Source organism: Eleginops maclovinus, chromosome 13 (genome assembly GCF_036324505.1).
Source record: "Eleginops maclovinus isolate JMC-PN-2008 ecotype Puerto Natales chromosome 13, JC_Emac_rtc_rv5, whole genome shotgun sequence".
NCBI lineage: Eukaryota > Metazoa > Chordata > Actinopteri > Perciformes > Eleginopidae > Eleginops > Eleginops maclovinus.
The window spans coordinates 10,352,016-10,370,455 of record NC_086361.1 but is presented as its reverse complement, the minus strand read 5'-3'; the positions used below and the strand labels follow the sequence as shown (position 1 = coordinate 10,370,455).

Genomic DNA, 18,440 nt, shown 5'->3' with positions numbered 1-18,440 from the left:
AGTTGTGTTACTTCCCATAAAAATCAAGAGGGCCCTGTGAACCTTTGTGAAACTTTGGAGACCGTAACTTGAGGTCTCGACCCAAAGGGAGAGTCTAGTCTCTCATCAACTTTAAATAAGGTACTTTTCTAAGTGCAGTCATTTGTATCTTAAATGTAAACATAGGCTATGTTTTAACGTAATCTGTTTGGCGTCTGGGTCCCTATTTTGACTTTTGAGGGTGCCATTTCACATTATCTCCATCAAGTCTTATGAATCCATATAAAACCATAGACACAATAGGCTCATTTAAAATGTGAGACTTAGTCACAAAAGTTGTTATTTTGTTTTTGTACAGTTATTAATAATTAAGTGTCTGTAAAACCGTGGGTCTCTTAAATAAAAAATACGGACTTTAAAAACTAAGGTAGTATGTTTTAATAGCACATTTATATTAAAAATGTACGCTTTGGAAATGGTTGTTGTGAAAAAAAATCGGTAAAATTCTGATTAACAGTCAGTGTACCGTGTATCAGAGGAATATCGAGCCTGACAATACGCAGGCATGGAGCACAGTAGTTTTAAAAGAAGTACATTGTTTCCGGTAATGATAGGGCTGGGCAACCGGACCTTCAGCCGCATCACCACCCCGGGACTCTTCCCCGAGAAGGGAGGGCTCTTCTACCGGAGGGGGGAGGACGATGAGGTGGGAGGAGGAGAGAGGTGAGTGGACGCAGTTATGCCAACAAGCCGATTATGAAGGCTACTGAGCCCTGTCCGTCAATTTGCGTCCGTCCTCTGATGGTCAAACAAAGGGAGACAAAATACATCCGCGGACCAAGTTTTTATTCTTTACGTGGAGGAGGTCCTATCCATGACAGGAAAGTACTTTTTTTACGCTGCAACTTTTTATGGATTTATTATGTGAAAATCGGGAAGAGAAAGTCACTGTTTCTGTTATACATTATTTTGAGACAACGTATGTGTGGCATTAACTCTATAGAGAGCTGGGTGACTTCCCTATACGTTACTGTGTTTTTTTAGGTTACGTCGGTGACACTGTTTTAGTTATTGTTTTTAAAATAGTGGCATGTATTTTTTTTACAATCTGCTTAAGTTATTTTGTTAATGCTGTTAACAATTACAGAAATCAGAAACAGTAAGTTAAAATCAGGCCCCTACACGCTAAATCATCAACAGAGCAAACTTTTTAAAAGCTCAGTGAAAAGTGCAAGTTATGAAAATGTCAAGCCTCTCAAGGAGTACAGATGACCAAAGGAACATTGACGAGAGTCCATCTCACATAATTGAGACCCCCAGGTACCGTAGCTGGGGCAGCCTCCGCTTCTCGAGATGGAGAAGTGGCTCCCAGAGGGCGAGCCCGCCTGGTACCCCCTCCTTGAAGTCGGAGAAGAAGGCTGATGTGACCAAGACGCTCTTCTCCTTGGTTCAGACTCACAATGACGACTACACAGCAGATCCAGATGGCCTGCTGGAAACCAAGGAGGAGGGCAGGGAGGTCAGGGAGGATGAGGAGGGGGATGACATAGGGCCCTCAGAGGACAAGTCCAACTACTTCCAGAAGAAGTTTGGCTCAATGCTACAGCCCGGGGTCAACAAGTTCTCCCTGCGCATGTTCGGCAGCCATAAGGGTGTTGCAGCTGAGCAGGCCAGGGTCAAAAGCTTTGGAGTGTGGATCATCCATCCTTACAGTGACTTCAGGTAATAATGATTCACAGTCTCCCCCAGATTTCAATGCTGTGTGTGGGAAAGTTTGTCTATATTATCTCTTATTAAAGTGGAAACAGACAACTTTTCAACTCCCCCCTCCTCAGCATTTCCAAATAATATTATTGTTTGTGACACAAAACTACTTGATTGCTTTCCGTTTTTCTCAGAGCGTGGCAACTAGTGACACTACAGATGGGACACACTGCATTTTGATACTCTTTGGTAACTGGGCATATCTGCTGATACAGGGAAAACAAAATAACTTTCCTTGTTTTCGTTGTGCAATGATTGACGCACTTCTTATGTGCTGTCAATCGACCCTTCAATTTCCGTGGAGAAATTGTAGACAGTTTTGCATGGTCAAAGCAAGACTTATAGTAAAACAAGCCAAACACCAATGATATTTTTATCTTACATTGTGCAATCAACATCACATCATAACAATAGGTTAAAAGCAAAAATAGATTTATATTGCCACTTTAAAATGGACAGAAATGCAATTTTGTGCACTTGTCAGTATACAGGATTCTACAATTTGTCATTCATCTTTTACATACTTCCCTTGTTTCATCTTAACAGCCTGTGATTGTGTTCAGATCCAATTATTCCAAGGGCAGCCCGCAGCTGATGGTCCATAGCACATGATAAGGCGATAAAGGGATTTGATTAGTGATACAGTATATGGGGCAAGATCATCTGGATTAATGATACCAGTGTAACTCCCTTTCTCCCTGTTTACCAAGCAGGAAGGGAGATCTAAATTCATTGATCCGTTAAATCCAAGTGATCTAATGTATTTCATTTGAAAAACCTCCAATCTTTTCTTCTGCAGTTGAGCCTCAATTCTCGAGGATTTACCAGATAATTCTGTTTTGGGGAAAGTGTCATTATAGTAGCCTTGCTCCAAGCAATCTGTTTCCGTGGGCACTATCAAATTTAAACAATTTTTAAACATCAGGCCTGTGCCAGACATAGAGGATAAACCCGTGCAGAGGGATTATTGCCCATAAGAATCCCTATAATTCCAATCTTGCTCTATTATGCAATAATACACAGACAGCTGAAGGGGGGATTACCAAAGGCCTGCTCTCCTTAAACCTTATGCTCCAACTTTCACCTTCAAATGGAGTTCTCATATCAAATGTTGGTGCTCAGCTATAGAATGAGGAGAGGAAGAGTGCCGACAAAGGTAAATCACTGGACTACAAAAGAGGGCGTTGGGATTACATTATATGGAACTACTTTTAACCGCTTTCGTGAGATCTATTATTCTTCCTAAACCAATTCTATCCTGGATTTAGATTCAACATCAAATGCTATAAAACCACACTCCTATTTATGCTCAACTCCTGCTGTTATTAATAGCTGAAAACGTCTAAAAGGTTTTCATTCAGCAGAATTAACTCCGCTTCTCACTCATACTTAAGCAAACACTAATCTGCTACAACATGACAGGACGTGATGAGTAGTCATGTAAACCAGTGTGTAGACACTGACGACACGGACACGAGAAATTGATGGGGTGATAACGATGAATGAGAATGAGGAAATCACTTATAACTTCCTGTTTCTCTGCTTTGACTGACTGAAGAAGATGGTCATTTTTTCACAGGGTACATAATGAAGTTAAACTGTCAGTATATTGAAATAGTAGTGCTAGTTTGGTGTGCTTTACTTTATTTGCAAAAGTCGACTTACATCTAGAAATATCAATTTTATCAACATGAAATATTAATGCATAAAAAAAAGAATCTGTCTCCTCTGATTTACTCATTCTTACAGCTGTTCATGTTTCCTCCTTATTTCTGGCCCAAATATTCTTACACAAATTTAGTAGATCCGTAATAAAAAAATACCCTGGTTCATATTCTGTTACTGTGCCTCTGTAATGAAAGAACAAACTGATTGACACTTGAAGGAAACAATCTCTAAGGAAACTTACACCGTGTACTGTGATGTATAACGAGACACTGGACACTTAAAGGAAAGTGGGGCTTGTATGACATGAAGCAGACAGCGATGAGTGCAGAAATGTGCAGCACAGACATCTGGGCTTCGACATCCTAAAAGCAGCAGACTGTGACGGACATTTCCAGTAGCAGTAACGTTCTCTTCATTGTCTTCATATTGAGCTTGATGAGGTAAACGCCATTCATTTTTGATGAGATGGGGTTCCTCCTGTGGCAGGAGCTTGTTATGAGATTAAGGGTCACTCTGAAGTGGGTCATTCCCTGGATAGCATGCATCCTCCTGATTGGGCTTCAGGTGACATGAAAACCATTTTAGTTTCTCTAATTTCCAGGAAAACTTTCCATTGTGTTCTTCTCCTCTCTTTTTTCCTTGGTAAAATACATTGAATGATCAATTAACTCTAATGTCCATCAGGTGAGTATCGAGATACATCTGCCTGTCATACAGATTGGAGAAGTTTAGGTTTCTTTATTTGAACCTCAAGGTAGTTAGACATTTTAGTAATTAAGAACACCTGTCCACTAGTAAAAAGGGACAAGACAAAAAACAAAGTAAACAACACAAACAAAGAAAAAATATGTCCATGAAAACATACCCCAAGTAACATCCACATAGTAGATGTTAAAAAATACTTATCGTGCATTTTCAGTTAGGTTTCAAGGTTTCAAGGTTTCAAGGTTTTATTTGTCATATGCACAGCAGATACAGCGTATATGTTGGCAATGAAAATCTTATGTTGCGTGCTCCTCCAACAACTCCACATACATGGTGCAAATAAGATAAATAAAATAGTGAAAAAGTAAAGAAAAGTTGTTTGACAGTTCAATAGTTTAGCTCTGTGTGACTCTACTGGTGTGCTAGTGTTTTATAACAAATTCATTTAGCAGGGCAGGATCACTTGCCCATAACTTGTGATTTAGGGAGTTACGGCTACTAGGCAACTAGCCAACTAATCTTAAATCTCCCTAGCAGACAGTACCTATCTACTTCTCTAACCCTTTGTCAGAAAGCAAATGAGCATATTTCCAAAAAATACATATTTCTTAAGAATGAAATCCTGTAACTTTTAGAGTCAAATGTTGATTTTAACTTTTTTAAATTTTTTAACTGTTTCTTATCCAGGGCAAATATCTCTGGGGGGGGGTTCACCCTGCTCACATTCACTATTGAAATGCATGTGTTTGAACACATTCTAGTCACTGGTATATCTTTATCTAGAGAATAATGGTTTGATATGAAGACAAACGTCAAGAACTGCAGTAAAACAAACATTGTCTCCGTGACATTACCAGACTCCACAACAATTAATTAACTCATTATGTGAACAGATTTCACCATAAGCCTCATGCTGCCTGGAGGGTGAAAGGCCTTTACCCTCAGCAACGCTCCCTGCCCAAAAAATCCTAATGATAACCATGATTCATTTAATTTAAACACAAATGAGCCAGTAACATTTGTTCCTGCATCCACAGGGCTTTCAGCAAGTTTTTTAATTGGTTTGACTTTGTAAATATTGTATATTGTGTGTTTCTGTTAACCTGCAATAGAGAATCCTCATTTTTATATTGTTTGTTTGAATCGTTACCCTGTAATTTTATAATTTTAAGAACAATTTCGTCTGTGTTCTTATGTGTTTATGTTGTCTCAGTATACATTCAAAGTTGATTTACATCCATACACATGATCTCATCCTAATTTACAAACAGTAGAAACTGCAGTCTTGTTTTCAGCACAATTTCATAGTGACAACATTTAGTGTGAAGTTGACTGTACAGTTTTTCTTGTAACTTGCTGTCCAGTTGGCAACTCATGCTGACAGATGATTATGGACACTGGATTTGCTCACAGTTTTACATCTGCACAACCTCAACCATTCACCAGTCCTGTTCTGTGCAGGTTTTACTGGGACCTCGTGATGCTGCTGTTGATGATGAGCAATCTGGTCATCTTGCCGTGGGGAATCACCTTCTTTGAAGACCAGAACACCATGCCCTGGATCACCTTCAACGTCCTGTCTGACACTCTCTTCCTCATGGACCTGGTTTTCAATTTCCGTACGGGCATCCCGGTAGAGGACAGTCACATCACCCTGGACCCCAAAGAAATCCGCATTCATTACCTCCGCACCTGGTTCATGGTGGACTTCATCTCCTCCATCCCTGTTGACTACATCTTCCTTGTTGTTGATCTGGAGTCCCTGCAGGAGTCGTCTGATGTGTACCGCACCGCCCGCGCCCTCCGCATTGTGCGCTTCACAAAGATCCTCAGTCTGCTGCGTCTCCTCAGACTGTCTCGCCTCATCCGCTACATTCACCAGTGGGAGGAGGTAAAGGAAGGATGACAAACGCACCCCATAATGACATACAGAACAGTACACATTCGAAATCAACAGTTGTTTTTTCTCTGTTTCCCTCTTAGATTTTCCACATGACCTATGACCTGGCCAGTGCTGCGGTGCGAATAGTCAACTTGATTGGCATGATGCTGCTGTTGTGCCACTGGGATGGCTGCCTGACCTTCATGGTGCCAATGCTGCAAGACTTCCCCCCGGAATGTTGGGTATCTAAGAATGACATGGTGGTGAGTACATCTTCATAAAAACATTTTCGCAGGCATACATGTTTATATTTTTAAACATGGAAAGCGATTTCTAAAGCTATTTACTAATTATGGGGGAAATAGATGTTTAATTAAAAAACCATTTCATTTACAACAAATTAATACTCTTTCTTTATACTGTTTGATAGACAAACTGTATTTAAATTGAGGGGGTTAAACCAGGGAATGTGTCTTTACATGGCATACATAACCATTTAAGGCTCACAATAAATTCCTTTATTTTCCTTTTGACATGGTCAGACTTAGCTTTTTAATCTTGCGCTTAGCTAACAGGCTACTGGTTGTTACACTGTAAATTTCACACAAGGTGGACTATCTTCTCATGTAACTCTTGGCAGGAAAGTAAATGAACAAGTGCACCAATTATGTTTAAAATCCATATATTTAACACAAAATAAAATGATTCCAAGGAAATGTTATCTGTACAATGCTGTTATTAAGCTGCATCTGTTTGCCTCTACTGACCAATTTAGTCGTGGTTACAGCAAAGTTAATGTTCTCATAAAAAGCATGGCTGTCCTTTCCTATTGTTTTTTTTTACAGAATTCTACATGGCACCTACAGTATTCCTACGCTCTGTTTATGGCCATGAGTCACATGCTGTGTATAGGATACGGGGCGCACCCTCCAGAAGGACTGACTGACGTTTGGCTCACCATGATCAGTATGGTGGTGGGGGCCACCTGCTACGCCATGTTCCTTGGTCATGCAGCTAACCTGGTCCAGTCATTGGATGCATCACATCGCCAATACCAAGAGAAGGTAATCACTTCTGCTCTGAAAGGATATGATTACCAAGCTAAAGAAATGTTGACCTACAGCTGATTTGTGCAGGTCCCAGGAGCTTCAGATAGAGGATAATGTGATTCTGACTTTGAGGTTTAATACCCAGTCATGTTTTGTGTTATAAGGTTGCTTACTTGGTCGTATTTGATTAATGGTAACTGTCCAGTAGTGCCTAGGGAATATGTGTATTATCTAATTAATTTTGTGGCTTCACTGTGATCCTTTCCTAGGGATTTTCACAGGATAAAGCTTCACAGATAAGGGACAAACCATTGTTGTGGATAACTGTACGCTAATACCCATTACAAATGAGATTGTAATCCACTTAAAATTGGAGAAAAAAACTGCAGAACGAATAGAATGAGGCATAATGATTATACTTAGGAATAATTCCAAAAACACATGGTACAAAATGTGACGAAATGTGACATCTGACATCAGCTCTGTTGAATTGCAATTGTACCGTGATGAAGGTCAAACCTCTGTGTGTTTGTGCAAATGTTTCCAGTATAAGCAGGTAGAGCAGTACATGTCCTTCCATAAACTGCCCGCGGACGTAAGACAGAGGATCCATGATTATTACGAGCAGCGATTTCAAGGCAAGATGTTCGATGAGGACAGTATCCTTGGAGAGCTCAGTGATCCACTGAAGGAGGTGTGTTCTTCATGAGTACTTTAAGTAGATTTCCCCTTTCTTGCTCTCTCTCTATTCCTATTTCTTTCCTAAATATTTCAGTATCTCAATGTCTTCTCTTTCTCTCCACCATGCAGGAGATTGTCAGTTATAATTGCCGTGGGCTTGTAGCCAACATGCCACTGTTCGCCAACACTGACCCTCATTTTGTGACAGTGATCCTGACCAAGCTGCGTTTTGAAGTCTTCCAACCTGCAGACTTGATCATACGAGAAGGAACGCTGGGTCGGAAAATGTACTTCATCCAGCACGGCAGCGTCACTGTCATACCACGTGGCACCAAGGAGATTACGCTCAACGATGGAGCATATTTTGGAGGTAAATCATTTATGAACCTGTTCCAAAAGCTGTTCCAAATCAATAGGATGTTATTTGATTGTGGTACCTCTGTGTTGCTGCTCACCATTGGTAATGGGACACACTACAGGTAAATAGGGTACATCATTTAACTTATAAAACCTGAACCAAAAACCAAAAGCGTCTTTGAGCATTATTAAAAGCGCTATATAAATCTTATATATTATTACTATTATTATAACCTTCCCAACTGCTACCTTTTAACAATAAGTCATTATTAATATATATATATATATATATATATATATATATATATATATATATATATAATAAATCCTAGACATACATTGATAGTACATTAAGTGATTGATTTATATACAGATTTTTTTTTACTTTTGTGATAAACATTTAAGCTACTTTTTTTGCAAATGCAGTGAAAAGACATTTGTAAATATAATTTGTCACTTTTATCCTAATCAACTCACTTACATTCAATACTGTGGGCATTCGCCACGAAGCAATTTGGGGTGAAATGTCTTGCCAAGCGACACAACCACACGCTGACTGCAGTGGGGCTCGAACCTGCACTCCTCTGATCAAAGATCAGTGCACTTTCCCACTGCGTCACATCCTCCCTAAAAAACATTCCATGAATATTCGTCTATATTGAGGATATTTAACAGAGAAGACACTTTTCCAAATATCAAACTATGCTTTAAAGGGTAAACTCAAACCTATTTCTTGTTTTAGAGATCTGCCTACTGACCCAAGGACGACGCACAGCCACTGTGAAGGCGGAAACCTACTGTCGCCTTTACTCCCTGAGTGTGGACAGTTTCAACGAAGTCCTGGAGGAGCATCCTCTGATGAGGAGGGCGTTTGAGAGTGTGGCTGTGGACCGCTTGGATCGTGTGGCTCGCAAAGTCAGTGTTGTGCCACCTCCAGATGAGTGACTCACTCAGCAGCAAGAGAGAGAGACTCCTGCCTGAAATGTGGAGGATATTTGTCACACATGGACTGAATTTGACCACGCAACAAAGAAATCTTTGATGTACATTGTAAAGATCGCTGTTTCGTTAATGCTCAGTGAAAGAGACCCTCATTTTTATTTATAAACACATTAGTGCTGCATTTTTGTTGAAACTATTGCTCATTCAGATGATTTCAATTTGTTAATTGGATCTCAAGATGTTAGCTGAAATCTTAATTTCTGGTAAATCTTTGTACACATTTTATGTTAGAGTCATGGTTCAGTTTACAAATGAGAACATCTGTAGTTTCTTCAGCAATTTATATTTTGGGTGATTTCAATGCTTTTACACGAATGGCAAACCACAACATAGACTTTTCCTAATGATAATAATGCTTTTCATTTGCCTGTATGCTTTCTAAGACTGCAGTTCTATTATACATTGCTTTATTTAGACGAAAGCGGGAGCAGCAGATGGGCGGTATGTAGCGCTGATTCCTATGATCCGGGTCTGCGGGATGTATCAAGTCTCGGATTAACACTAATATTCAAAAAGCTGTTGTTACATAAGAACTCTAAATGTACAGAGACAAATTGTACAGCAATGTTTAAGTTGCCACATTTCATAGTACTCATAGTATCCAATATAATGCCATTTATACTTTCTTTTCAAATAACACCTTAGTCTGTTTCAGTTATTTTAATAAACCTTGAGTAGGTTTATTTGCAGAGATGTAATTAAAAAAAGGTCACCTCCTTTTATTTAATGTAAATAAAAAAACATCATTCATTTGAAATGTATATTAGCACACACAAAAAACATATCAAACTTGCTATAGTTACTGTATCGAGTCATGGGATGTTTTGCTTTGTAATCATGTCAATCAGTTTCAAGTTGTATACAGTAACAATTTTACCACCACACAAATGTATTTTTTTTAACCACAATTCTCAGCCTATCGTTCTCCTTCTGATCCTCATAGGGTTGATGTCATGTAAATTCTTCAAATCCCTACAAATAAATAATAAACAACAATTTCTACCTATACAAATAGTTTGAAATGTGTTATACGCAAATGACTGCACACAAAAACAACCCCGCTGACGGAAGACATACTCGGACATTTTACTCAAGTAAAAAAAGTACATTTTTTATGTAAATCATCTTTTCAACAAACAATTGAAAATTATACTTATTAAAACACAGAAGCTCCCATTACAGTCATATTATATAACTACAGATTTCAGATTTCTTTATTGTTATAAAAATTTAAAGAAATGCACAGAATTTTATGATATTTAGCCGCAGTTAAACTGTAAAATATAATTTGGGACTATTTAAAGTATTCTGAAAAGTGATATTTAGTATAGCTTCAAATTGAGTTAAAAATACATTATATTTCCCTGTAAAGAAGGAAACCAGACCTACTCCCATAACAATGTAGTCTTTAAATTTATGATGAATGAAATTACAAAATGTGTGCAAAACAGTTGTGTATTTCGTAACGTTTTGTTTGTTAAATATCTGCATGTAGTGTAAGCGTTGTAATCTTATACATCCATGGTTGTAATAAGTGGGCAGTTCTCTTCCATGTGAGTGGTGTGTGGTTTTTGATGACAGCATCCGGTTCTATGGTCGTTGATTTCCGGTAGTGTTTCATAAACTCGGATCGTAGAGAAGGTAAGAAGCAGCGATTATTTGCACATTTAGACCATAAGCTTTCATCATTAAATATCTTTCAATGCAGTTATTATTACGGCTTACATCAACGAATTGCTTCATATATTGTCAATGTGATATCTGAATGCTACGTCCTAGATATGCTGTTTTTGTTCTGACATTACAAGGTTAACCGCTAGCTAATTTACCTTAGCGCCAAGCTAACAGCAGCTCCGTATTCAGCGTGGGACTAACTGTGGGCTTTAAAAAGACAGCTAAACGAAGCAAAAAGTTTAGCTTTATTCATAATTATTCAGTGTGTATATGTGGAAATATTACAGCTGAGAGCGATATGACTGATAACATTAATAGCACTTGCATTCACCTTTGTTAGCTAACTTTACTCTGACATAACATCACTTCATAACAAGTTACACAAGGTCTCTATCAAAGCTATGCTAGTTTCATTCCAACATCTTTTGGTCGCCGTCATTAAAATGCATGTTGATCTAATGTTAGTTGGTTTTATTGTGATGAAACAAAATGTTGCCTAAATATAAACTGCGCTCACTCAACGGCTCTTGTTTTGATGCTGTTTAATAAGTTGTCGATACTTATCCCCATACTAGTTTTGACACCAGTACATAACTTCTTAATTGTACGATACTTTATATGAGAATTCAAAAGCTTTTTTAAATATGCAACCTTTTACATTCAAAACGTATTTATCAGTAAAATGTATTTTCCATGTTATTGTCTTTCCCTCATGCAGCAAGTATGCTGACCCTGTCTCGTGCAGTGGTTTGTGGGGTGGCACGCGTTCCAGCTGCTGTCACTCAAGGTGGAGTGACCGCTATCACTCGATTCAACAGCACGGCACAGGTAGCTGTACTGCTTTTAGTCAAAACGGAAAAAGTAATAATAGAGTTGAATGTTAACATTAATGATGTGGTGTCTTATGTTCCTAGAGTGCTCCTAAGAAAACAACATTTGGACCCCTGGCAGATCAGGACAGAATTTTTACTAACCTTTATGGCCGCCATGACTGGAGGTGACACCCCCTCACGTTATTCCCATGTGCTCTATACAATCTTACACAATACAGAATAATGTTCTGATCACTAAAAGTGAAATAAGAATTTCAGTTATGCTATGCTAATATCTTAAAAAAACAGATCATTATCCTCACTTATGTTTGTGTTTCAGGCTGAAGGGGGCATTGAAGCGTGGCGACTGGTACAAAACTAAGGAGATCCTTTTGAAGGGAGTCGACTGGATCCTCAATGAGGTCAAGGTTTCTGGACTGCGTGGAAGAGGTGGTGCTGGTTTCCCTACTGGCATGAAGTGGAGCTTCATGAATAAGCCCAGCGATGGAAGGTCAGAAAGGAGACAGATGCACTCAGTCGCTTCTTTTGCATTTAAATTACCATTACTTAGGATTGATTGTATTCTTTTTGCATCTGTTTACTTCAGTTAGCTCGATATTTGAATCAACGCTTGAACAATGTTTTTTTCATCAATTCCCTCCCACTAGCCAGCTTAAAGCGATTAAGATCAGATTTTGCAGTCTATTGAATTCACGTAACATTAACCCACATTGTCTTTTGCAATCAAGTTGGAGTTTGCTTTTCTCTATTTAACCCGATTCTGGTTTCTTGCTTTAGGCCAAAGTATCTGGTGGTGAACGCAGATGAGGGAGAACCTGGCACCTGTAAAGACAGGGAGATCATGCGTCATGACCCACACAAGCTGGTGGAGGGCTGCCTGGTGGCTGGGAGGGCCATGGGGGCGCGTGCTGCTTATATTTATATCAGAGGAGAGTTCTACAACGAGTCATCCAACCTGCAGGTAGAGATGGATTGAATGAAACTTGATGTATAAACTTTAAAATGCTGTGTGAAAAAAGTACATTCGATTGATCCAAATCAGTTGATGGAAAAAATGTTGTTAACATGTATCTGTATACCTGTGTTTTCATAATTGGGTTAATTTTTGACTTTACTGCTCATGACTGTAGCGGTCATCCCGTTTAACTCTTCTATTTTAAATTTTGTGCCCCTAGGTGGCAGTCAATGAGGCCTATGCAGCTGGGTTCATTGGCAAGAACGCCTGTGAATCCGGTTATGACTTCGATGTGTTTGTGATACGTGGTGCTGGAGCGTACATCTGTGGAGAGGAGACCGCTCTCATTGAGTCAATTGAGGGGAAGCAGGGAAAGCCCCGCCTGAAGCCCCCGTTTCCTGCTGATGTTGGTGAGTTCATGGTCAGAGAGATGTTTGAATGGTGTAGCCTAAAATATGGAAACATGGAGGAAAAATTGGCCCGTACAGACAGAAGTTGCTGCAGCGCATGAGAAACCCTGCCTCCTGTGGCTCTCAGTGTTATGCCTGTCTCTCTTCTCATGTGCTTTGGCTGAAACAATTTTATATCAATATTTTCAAGGTGTCTTAAAAAAGTGATAAATGACGGTTTTGTGACAAACTGATGTTGGACTCGTGTTTTTTCTGAATAAACGCATTACTGAAATATCTTCCTCTCCTCTGCTGGTTTCTTAAAGGTGTGTTCGGTTGCCCAACAACTGTTGCCAATGTGGAGACTGTATCTGTGGCGCCCACCATCTGTCGTCGCGGCGGATCGTGGTTTCTGGGCTTTGGCAGAGAGAGAAACTCTGGCACAAAGCTCTTCAACATCTCTGGCCATGTTAACACCCCCTGCACTGTAGAGGAGGAGATGTCTATCCCCCTGAAAGAACTCATCGAGAGGCATGCAGGTACATATGGCACTAAGTATGACACAAAATGTATCAATGAGGAGCCTACTTAACTTGAATTGAAAGTTAAATCTAAATGCTTCATTTGCGTATCTGCAATGAGCGGTTCATCCTCTAAACCAGCCTTTCTGAAACTTCTTTGTCCTGGGGCCCCGTCATGTCAGACTTTGGGGTTAGGAGGCCCAACTGGCCTGGCCCTGCCCACCCCAACGACACGCCCACGCCCCTTTGTGTAGATAGATAGATATTATTATAATTATTATTATTATTATTATTATTATTATTATTATTATTATTATAAATACTATAATAACTATTATTATCATTATTATTATTGTTAATATTATGTCTAGTATTCACATTATGTTGATTATTATTATTATTATCATTAGTAGTAGTAGTACTATTATTAGTATTATTCGACTAATAATTAAAGGCCTATGTGCCCATAGATATATATATATAACAACAATTACAAAACTACAAAAGTGCTTTGGCTGAACATAACTGCCAAAAATAACAATGCTAAATAACCTGAATTGATTTTAATGAACATTCCCAATGAACATCAGAGAATTATTTTATTTTGGCTGAACAAACTGAGCCTTCAATATGATTGATTTTACTGTCACACAAATTTAAATTTCCACCCTGAGTGGACGGACTCATTTCTGTTCATCCGGCCCCACTGGGATGTATCGATACCAGCGTTGGTATCAGTATCGATCTATACTTGCGCGATGAGCTTGATACTCAAGTTTCAGTTTGTCTTCTCTAGATTCAGTACACTTCTCCCTTTGTATCATAGTGGTTGTGCATGTGCAAACACCGCTCATCTCCCTTTGCCCCTCCCCTGCTATACTGTGAGTGTTGCCGCCCTGCAGTCATGTGACCCAGCAGTGCACTGATGGCTGCATGATGGCAGAGAGGAAGAGGAGCGCTGTTTGGTGTTATTTCGTTGCAGATCAAAACACTGCAAGCTGCGATGTTTGCAACACCACAAATGAACAAACACCTGAAAACCCACCCTAAAGAGAACTTAGATTAGCTGCTTTTCTAAGTAAAAAGTATCGGTATCGACAATACTGGCCCTGTATCTACTTGGTATTGGATCGATACCAAATTTTGCAGTATCGCCCACCCCTAAGAGCACAAAACCAGTGTGTCTCATTTGTTTAGAGACCGTGGTGCTCTTTAAAAGTGGCAATGTGAAGTGCCACTATGAGACAAAACACAAAGTCTTTGACCAAACACACCCACTCAAGTCACAACTGAGGTCACAAAAAATAAGCAGTCTCCGAGCTCAATATGACCAGTCCAACAGGATCGTGACCCATTCATTCACTGCCCACTGTTAAGTCAAAATGTGAAACTTTTCTCTAACTTGACCTCGTTGAATTTTATTTGAATACCCCTGCTCTAAACAATTAATATGATTCAACATAAGCACACTCTTACGTGAATGCAGTTTCTTTAATTTTTATGACCATCCGTCTGTTAGGTGGCGTGCGTGGAGGTTGGGATAACCTGTTGGCTATTATCCCTGGTGGCTCCTCCACCCCCCTCATTCCCAAGGACGTATGTGCAGAGGTGCTGATGGACTTTGACGGCCTCCTCCAGGCTCAGACCGGCCTGGGCACCGCTGCAATCATTGTTATGGACAAATCTGTACGTTTTGTCATCTCTGCTACATAATACATCTTGCATAAAGAAATGCTCAAACATCTCTTACAATGGGGGGTGCTTTGTTTTTTGCAGACTGACATCATTAGAGCCATTGCCCGCCTGATTGAGTTCTACAAGCATGAGAGCTGCGGCCAGTGCACGCCCTGCAGAGAAGGTAAGTGCCACCTTAGTGTCATTTATTCTGCCGGTTCAGATTTTTTTATGTAGGGCTGTATGCAGAACTTATCCATATGCACCCACCTAAAAAAAATCCCATCTACCTAAATGATTATCAGTTCAAGTGTATGCTATATGTTTAATATTGTCACAGCTTTACCTTGGCGTTAGATGGTGCTATTCCGGCAGGGAACTGGTGCCGTTGTCTATGTATAAACGGATCAGACTCATAAAAAAAACCTGTCATTTTACTTTGCAGAAAACAGGATTTACTGGTCTTCCACTGCATCTATCTGATATTTTGGTGTTAATTTGTGCCTTTAGCGGATCTGATCGAGCATTTGAATTGCTAAAGTCATAGAGTAACACAAAAAACTAACAGATTAAGGCAGTGGTATAGCACAGTTACTTCTGTGATCTATGAAGTAAAAATAAATGTTTTTAAGATACATTGCGCTACTACATGTCCACAGCAATACATTGCTTAGCTTCTGTGCCCATAAATCCGTGTGTTTCTCCAAACTGAGGCCATGCCAATTTCCATTCACTGTTGGTAACACACTGCCAATAGATATGTACGTCATACAACCCCACTACCACTTACACTTTACACACATTACTTTTTCCCCGTGTGTTATAATACCGTCAACGAACTTCTAAATGTTCCTTTTGTGATTATCTGTAGGAGTGGACTGGATGAATAACATGATGTGGCGTTTTGTGAGTGGTAATGCACGGCCAGCAGAGATTGACATGATTTGGGAGCTCAGTAAGCAGATTGAGGGACACACTATCTGTGCCCTGGGAGATGGTGCGGCTTGGCCAGTGCAGGTAAGCACTTTTACTGTCATAACGCATTGGCATGCTAAGAGGATCATTGAAAGATTTATTGGGGGAATTTCGGGACATTAATAGGTTGACCTTTTACAGGCTGCAGTATTTGGTGTTTTTAAATTGTGTTGTATTACATTGAAAAAATCTAGATTTTTGTCTACGTCCCTATTGAGAGCACACACAATTACTATTGAATTCAATAAACAGCTCTCCAACACAATTACAAAAACATTCTATACAATATGTCACTATATACAGTGGGGCAAAAAAGTATTTAGTCAGCCACCAATTGTGCAAGTTCTCCCATTTAAAAAGATGAGAGAGGCCTGTAATCATAGGTACACCTCAACTATGAGAGACAAAATGAGAAAAAAAATCCAGGAAATCACATTGTAGGATTTTTAAAGAATTTATTTTCTAATTATTGTGGAAAATAAGTATTTGGTCAATAACAAAAGTTCATCTCAATACTTTGTGATATACCCTTTGTTGGCAATGACCGAGGTCAAACGTTTTCTGTAAGTCTTCACAAGGTTTTCACACACTGTTGCTGGTATTTTGGCCCATTCCTCCATGCAGATCTCCTCTAAAGCAGTGATGTTTTGGGGCTGTTGCTGGGCAGCACAGAGTTTCAACTCCCTCCAAAGATTTTCTATGGGGTTGAGATCTGGAGACTGGCTAGGCCACTCCAGGACCTTGAAATGCTTCTTACGAAGCCACTCCTTCGTTGCCCTGGCGGTGTGTTTGGGATCATTGTCATGCTGAAAGACCCAGCCACGCTTCATCTTCAGTGCCCTTGCTGATGGAAGGAGGTTTTCACTCAAAATCTCACGATACATGGCCCCATTCATTCTTTCCTTTACACGGATCAGTCGTCCTGGTCCCTTTGCAGAGAAACAGCCCCAAAGCATGATGTTTCCACCCCCATGCTTCACAGTAGGTATGGTGTTCTTTGGATGCAACTCTGCATTCTTTCTCCTCCAAACACAACGAGTTGAGTTTTTACCAAAAATTTCTATTTTGGTTTCATCTGACCATATGACATTCTCCCAATCCTCTTCTGGATCATCCAAATGCCCTCTAGCAAACTTCAGACGGGCCTGGACATGTACTGGCTTAAGCAGGGGGACACGTCTGGAACTGCAGGATTTCAGTCCCTGGCGGCGTAGTGTGTTACTGATGGTAGCCTCTGTTACTTTGGTCCCAACTCTCTGCAGGTCATTCACTATGTCCCCCCGTGTGGTTCTGGGATTTTTGCTCACCGTTCTTGTGATCATTTTGACCCCACGGGGTGAGATCTTGCGTGGAGCCCCAGATGGAGGGAGATTAGCAGTGGTCTTGTATGTCTTCCATTTTCTAATAATTGCTCCCACAGTTGATTTCTTCACACCAAGCTGCTTACCTATTGCATATTCAGTTTTCCCAGCCTGGTGCAGGTCTACAATTTTGTCTCTGGTCTCCTTTGACAGCTCTTTGGTCTTGGCCATAGTGGAGTTTGGAGTATGACTGTCTGAGGTTGTGGACAGGTGTCTTTTATACTGATAACGAGTTCAAAAAGGTGCCATTAATACAGGTAACGAGTGGAGGACAGAGGAGCCTCTTAAAGAAGAAGTTACAGGTCTGTGAGAGCCAGAAATCTTGCTTGTTTGTAGGTGACCATATACTTATTTTACCGAGGAATTTACCAATTAATTCATTACAAATCCTACAATGTGATTTTCTGGATTGTTTCCCCCATTCTGTCTCTCATAGTTGAAGTGTACCTATGATGGGAATTACAGGCATCTCTCATCTTTTTAAATGGGAGAACTTGCACAATTGGTGGCTGACTAAATACTTTTTTGCCCCACTGTATATATATATGTACAGGAGGTCCTCTGTCTTTTTAAGATGGAAATTACACTATTAACACTTACGAATCAAGACTTCCACAGATATTGTATATGTTTGATGTAAAGCTGTTATTGCTCTGCTTTATTAATTTACTATTTTCCTTTGTTTGCTCTTTACCTTCTCAGGGATTGATCAGGCACTTCAGGCCTGTGATGGAAAGCCGAATTGCTGAACACCAGCAGCAGCAGCAGCAGCAGGCCAGAGCTTAAATGGCTCATTTAACTCCTTGAACTCGTTCTTCTGCTTTATTTTCCCTTAACCCTGTGCTTCTGTAATTCAAAAACTATTTAAAGCGATAATGTGCCGTCTTATCACCTCATCATCAACTTTTGTGTTGATGTGTCTGCCTTGTGTGGTGAAAATACCAATAAAATTCTATGAACCTTAAACTATC

At 39.8% G+C, this 18,440-nt stretch overlaps 2 protein-coding genes across 2 annotated transcripts; both read left to right on the top strand.

Moving 5' to 3' along the window:
* The first annotated feature begins 710 nt into the window (after positions 1-710).
* hcn3 (hyperpolarization activated cyclic nucleotide-gated potassium channel 3) lies at positions 711-10,082 on the top strand. The gene is made up of 7 exons (XM_063899190.1): positions 711-1,701; positions 5,578-6,007; positions 6,100-6,261; positions 6,844-7,062; positions 7,595-7,741; positions 7,858-8,098; positions 8,828-10,082. Exons 1-7 carry the CDS (start codon positions 1,217-1,219, stop codon positions 9,028-9,030), a joined length of 1,887 nt encoding a protein of 628 aa, XP_063755260.1. The 5' UTR covers positions 711-1,216; the 3' UTR covers positions 9,031-10,082.
* A 532-nt stretch (positions 10,083-10,614) lies between these two features.
* Positions 10,615-18,435, top strand: ndufv1 (NADH:ubiquinone oxidoreductase core subunit V1). The gene is made up of 11 exons (XM_063899191.1): positions 10,615-10,728; positions 11,480-11,589; positions 11,676-11,758; positions 11,914-12,084; positions 12,372-12,555; positions 12,770-12,959; positions 13,265-13,477; positions 14,979-15,145; positions 15,236-15,317; positions 16,005-16,150; positions 18,172-18,435. Exons 2-11 carry the CDS (start codon positions 11,485-11,487, stop codon positions 18,253-18,255), a joined length of 1,425 nt encoding a protein of 474 aa, XP_063755261.1. The 5' UTR covers positions 10,615-10,728; positions 11,480-11,484; the 3' UTR covers positions 18,256-18,435.
* The last annotated feature ends 5 nt before the right edge of the window (positions 18,436-18,440 follow it).

Excerpts from the sequence above, each read along its gene's own strand:
- hcn3 (XM_063899190.1), top strand. The coding sequence starts at position 1,217 with ATGAAAATGTCAAGCCTCTCAAGGAGTACAGATGACCAAAGGAACATT. Across the intron at positions 1,702-5,577 it reads CATCCTTACAGTGACTTCAG|GTTTTACTGGGACCTCGTGA; the intron begins GTAATAATGATT and ends TGTTCTGTGCAG. Across the intron at positions 6,262-6,843 it reads TATCTAAGAATGACATGGTG|AATTCTACATGGCACCTACA; the intron begins GTGAGTACATCT and ends TTTTTTTTACAG.
- ndufv1 (XM_063899191.1), top strand. The coding sequence starts at position 11,485 with ATGCTGACCCTGTCTCGTGCAGTGGTTTGTGGGGTGGCACGCGTTCCA. Across the intron at positions 13,478-14,978 it reads ACTCATCGAGAGGCATGCAG|GTGGCGTGCGTGGAGGTTGG; the intron begins GTACATATGGCA and ends TCCGTCTGTTAG. Across the intron at positions 15,146-15,235 it reads TCATTGTTATGGACAAATCT|ACTGACATCATTAGAGCCAT; the intron begins GTACGTTTTGTC and ends TGTTTTTTGCAG.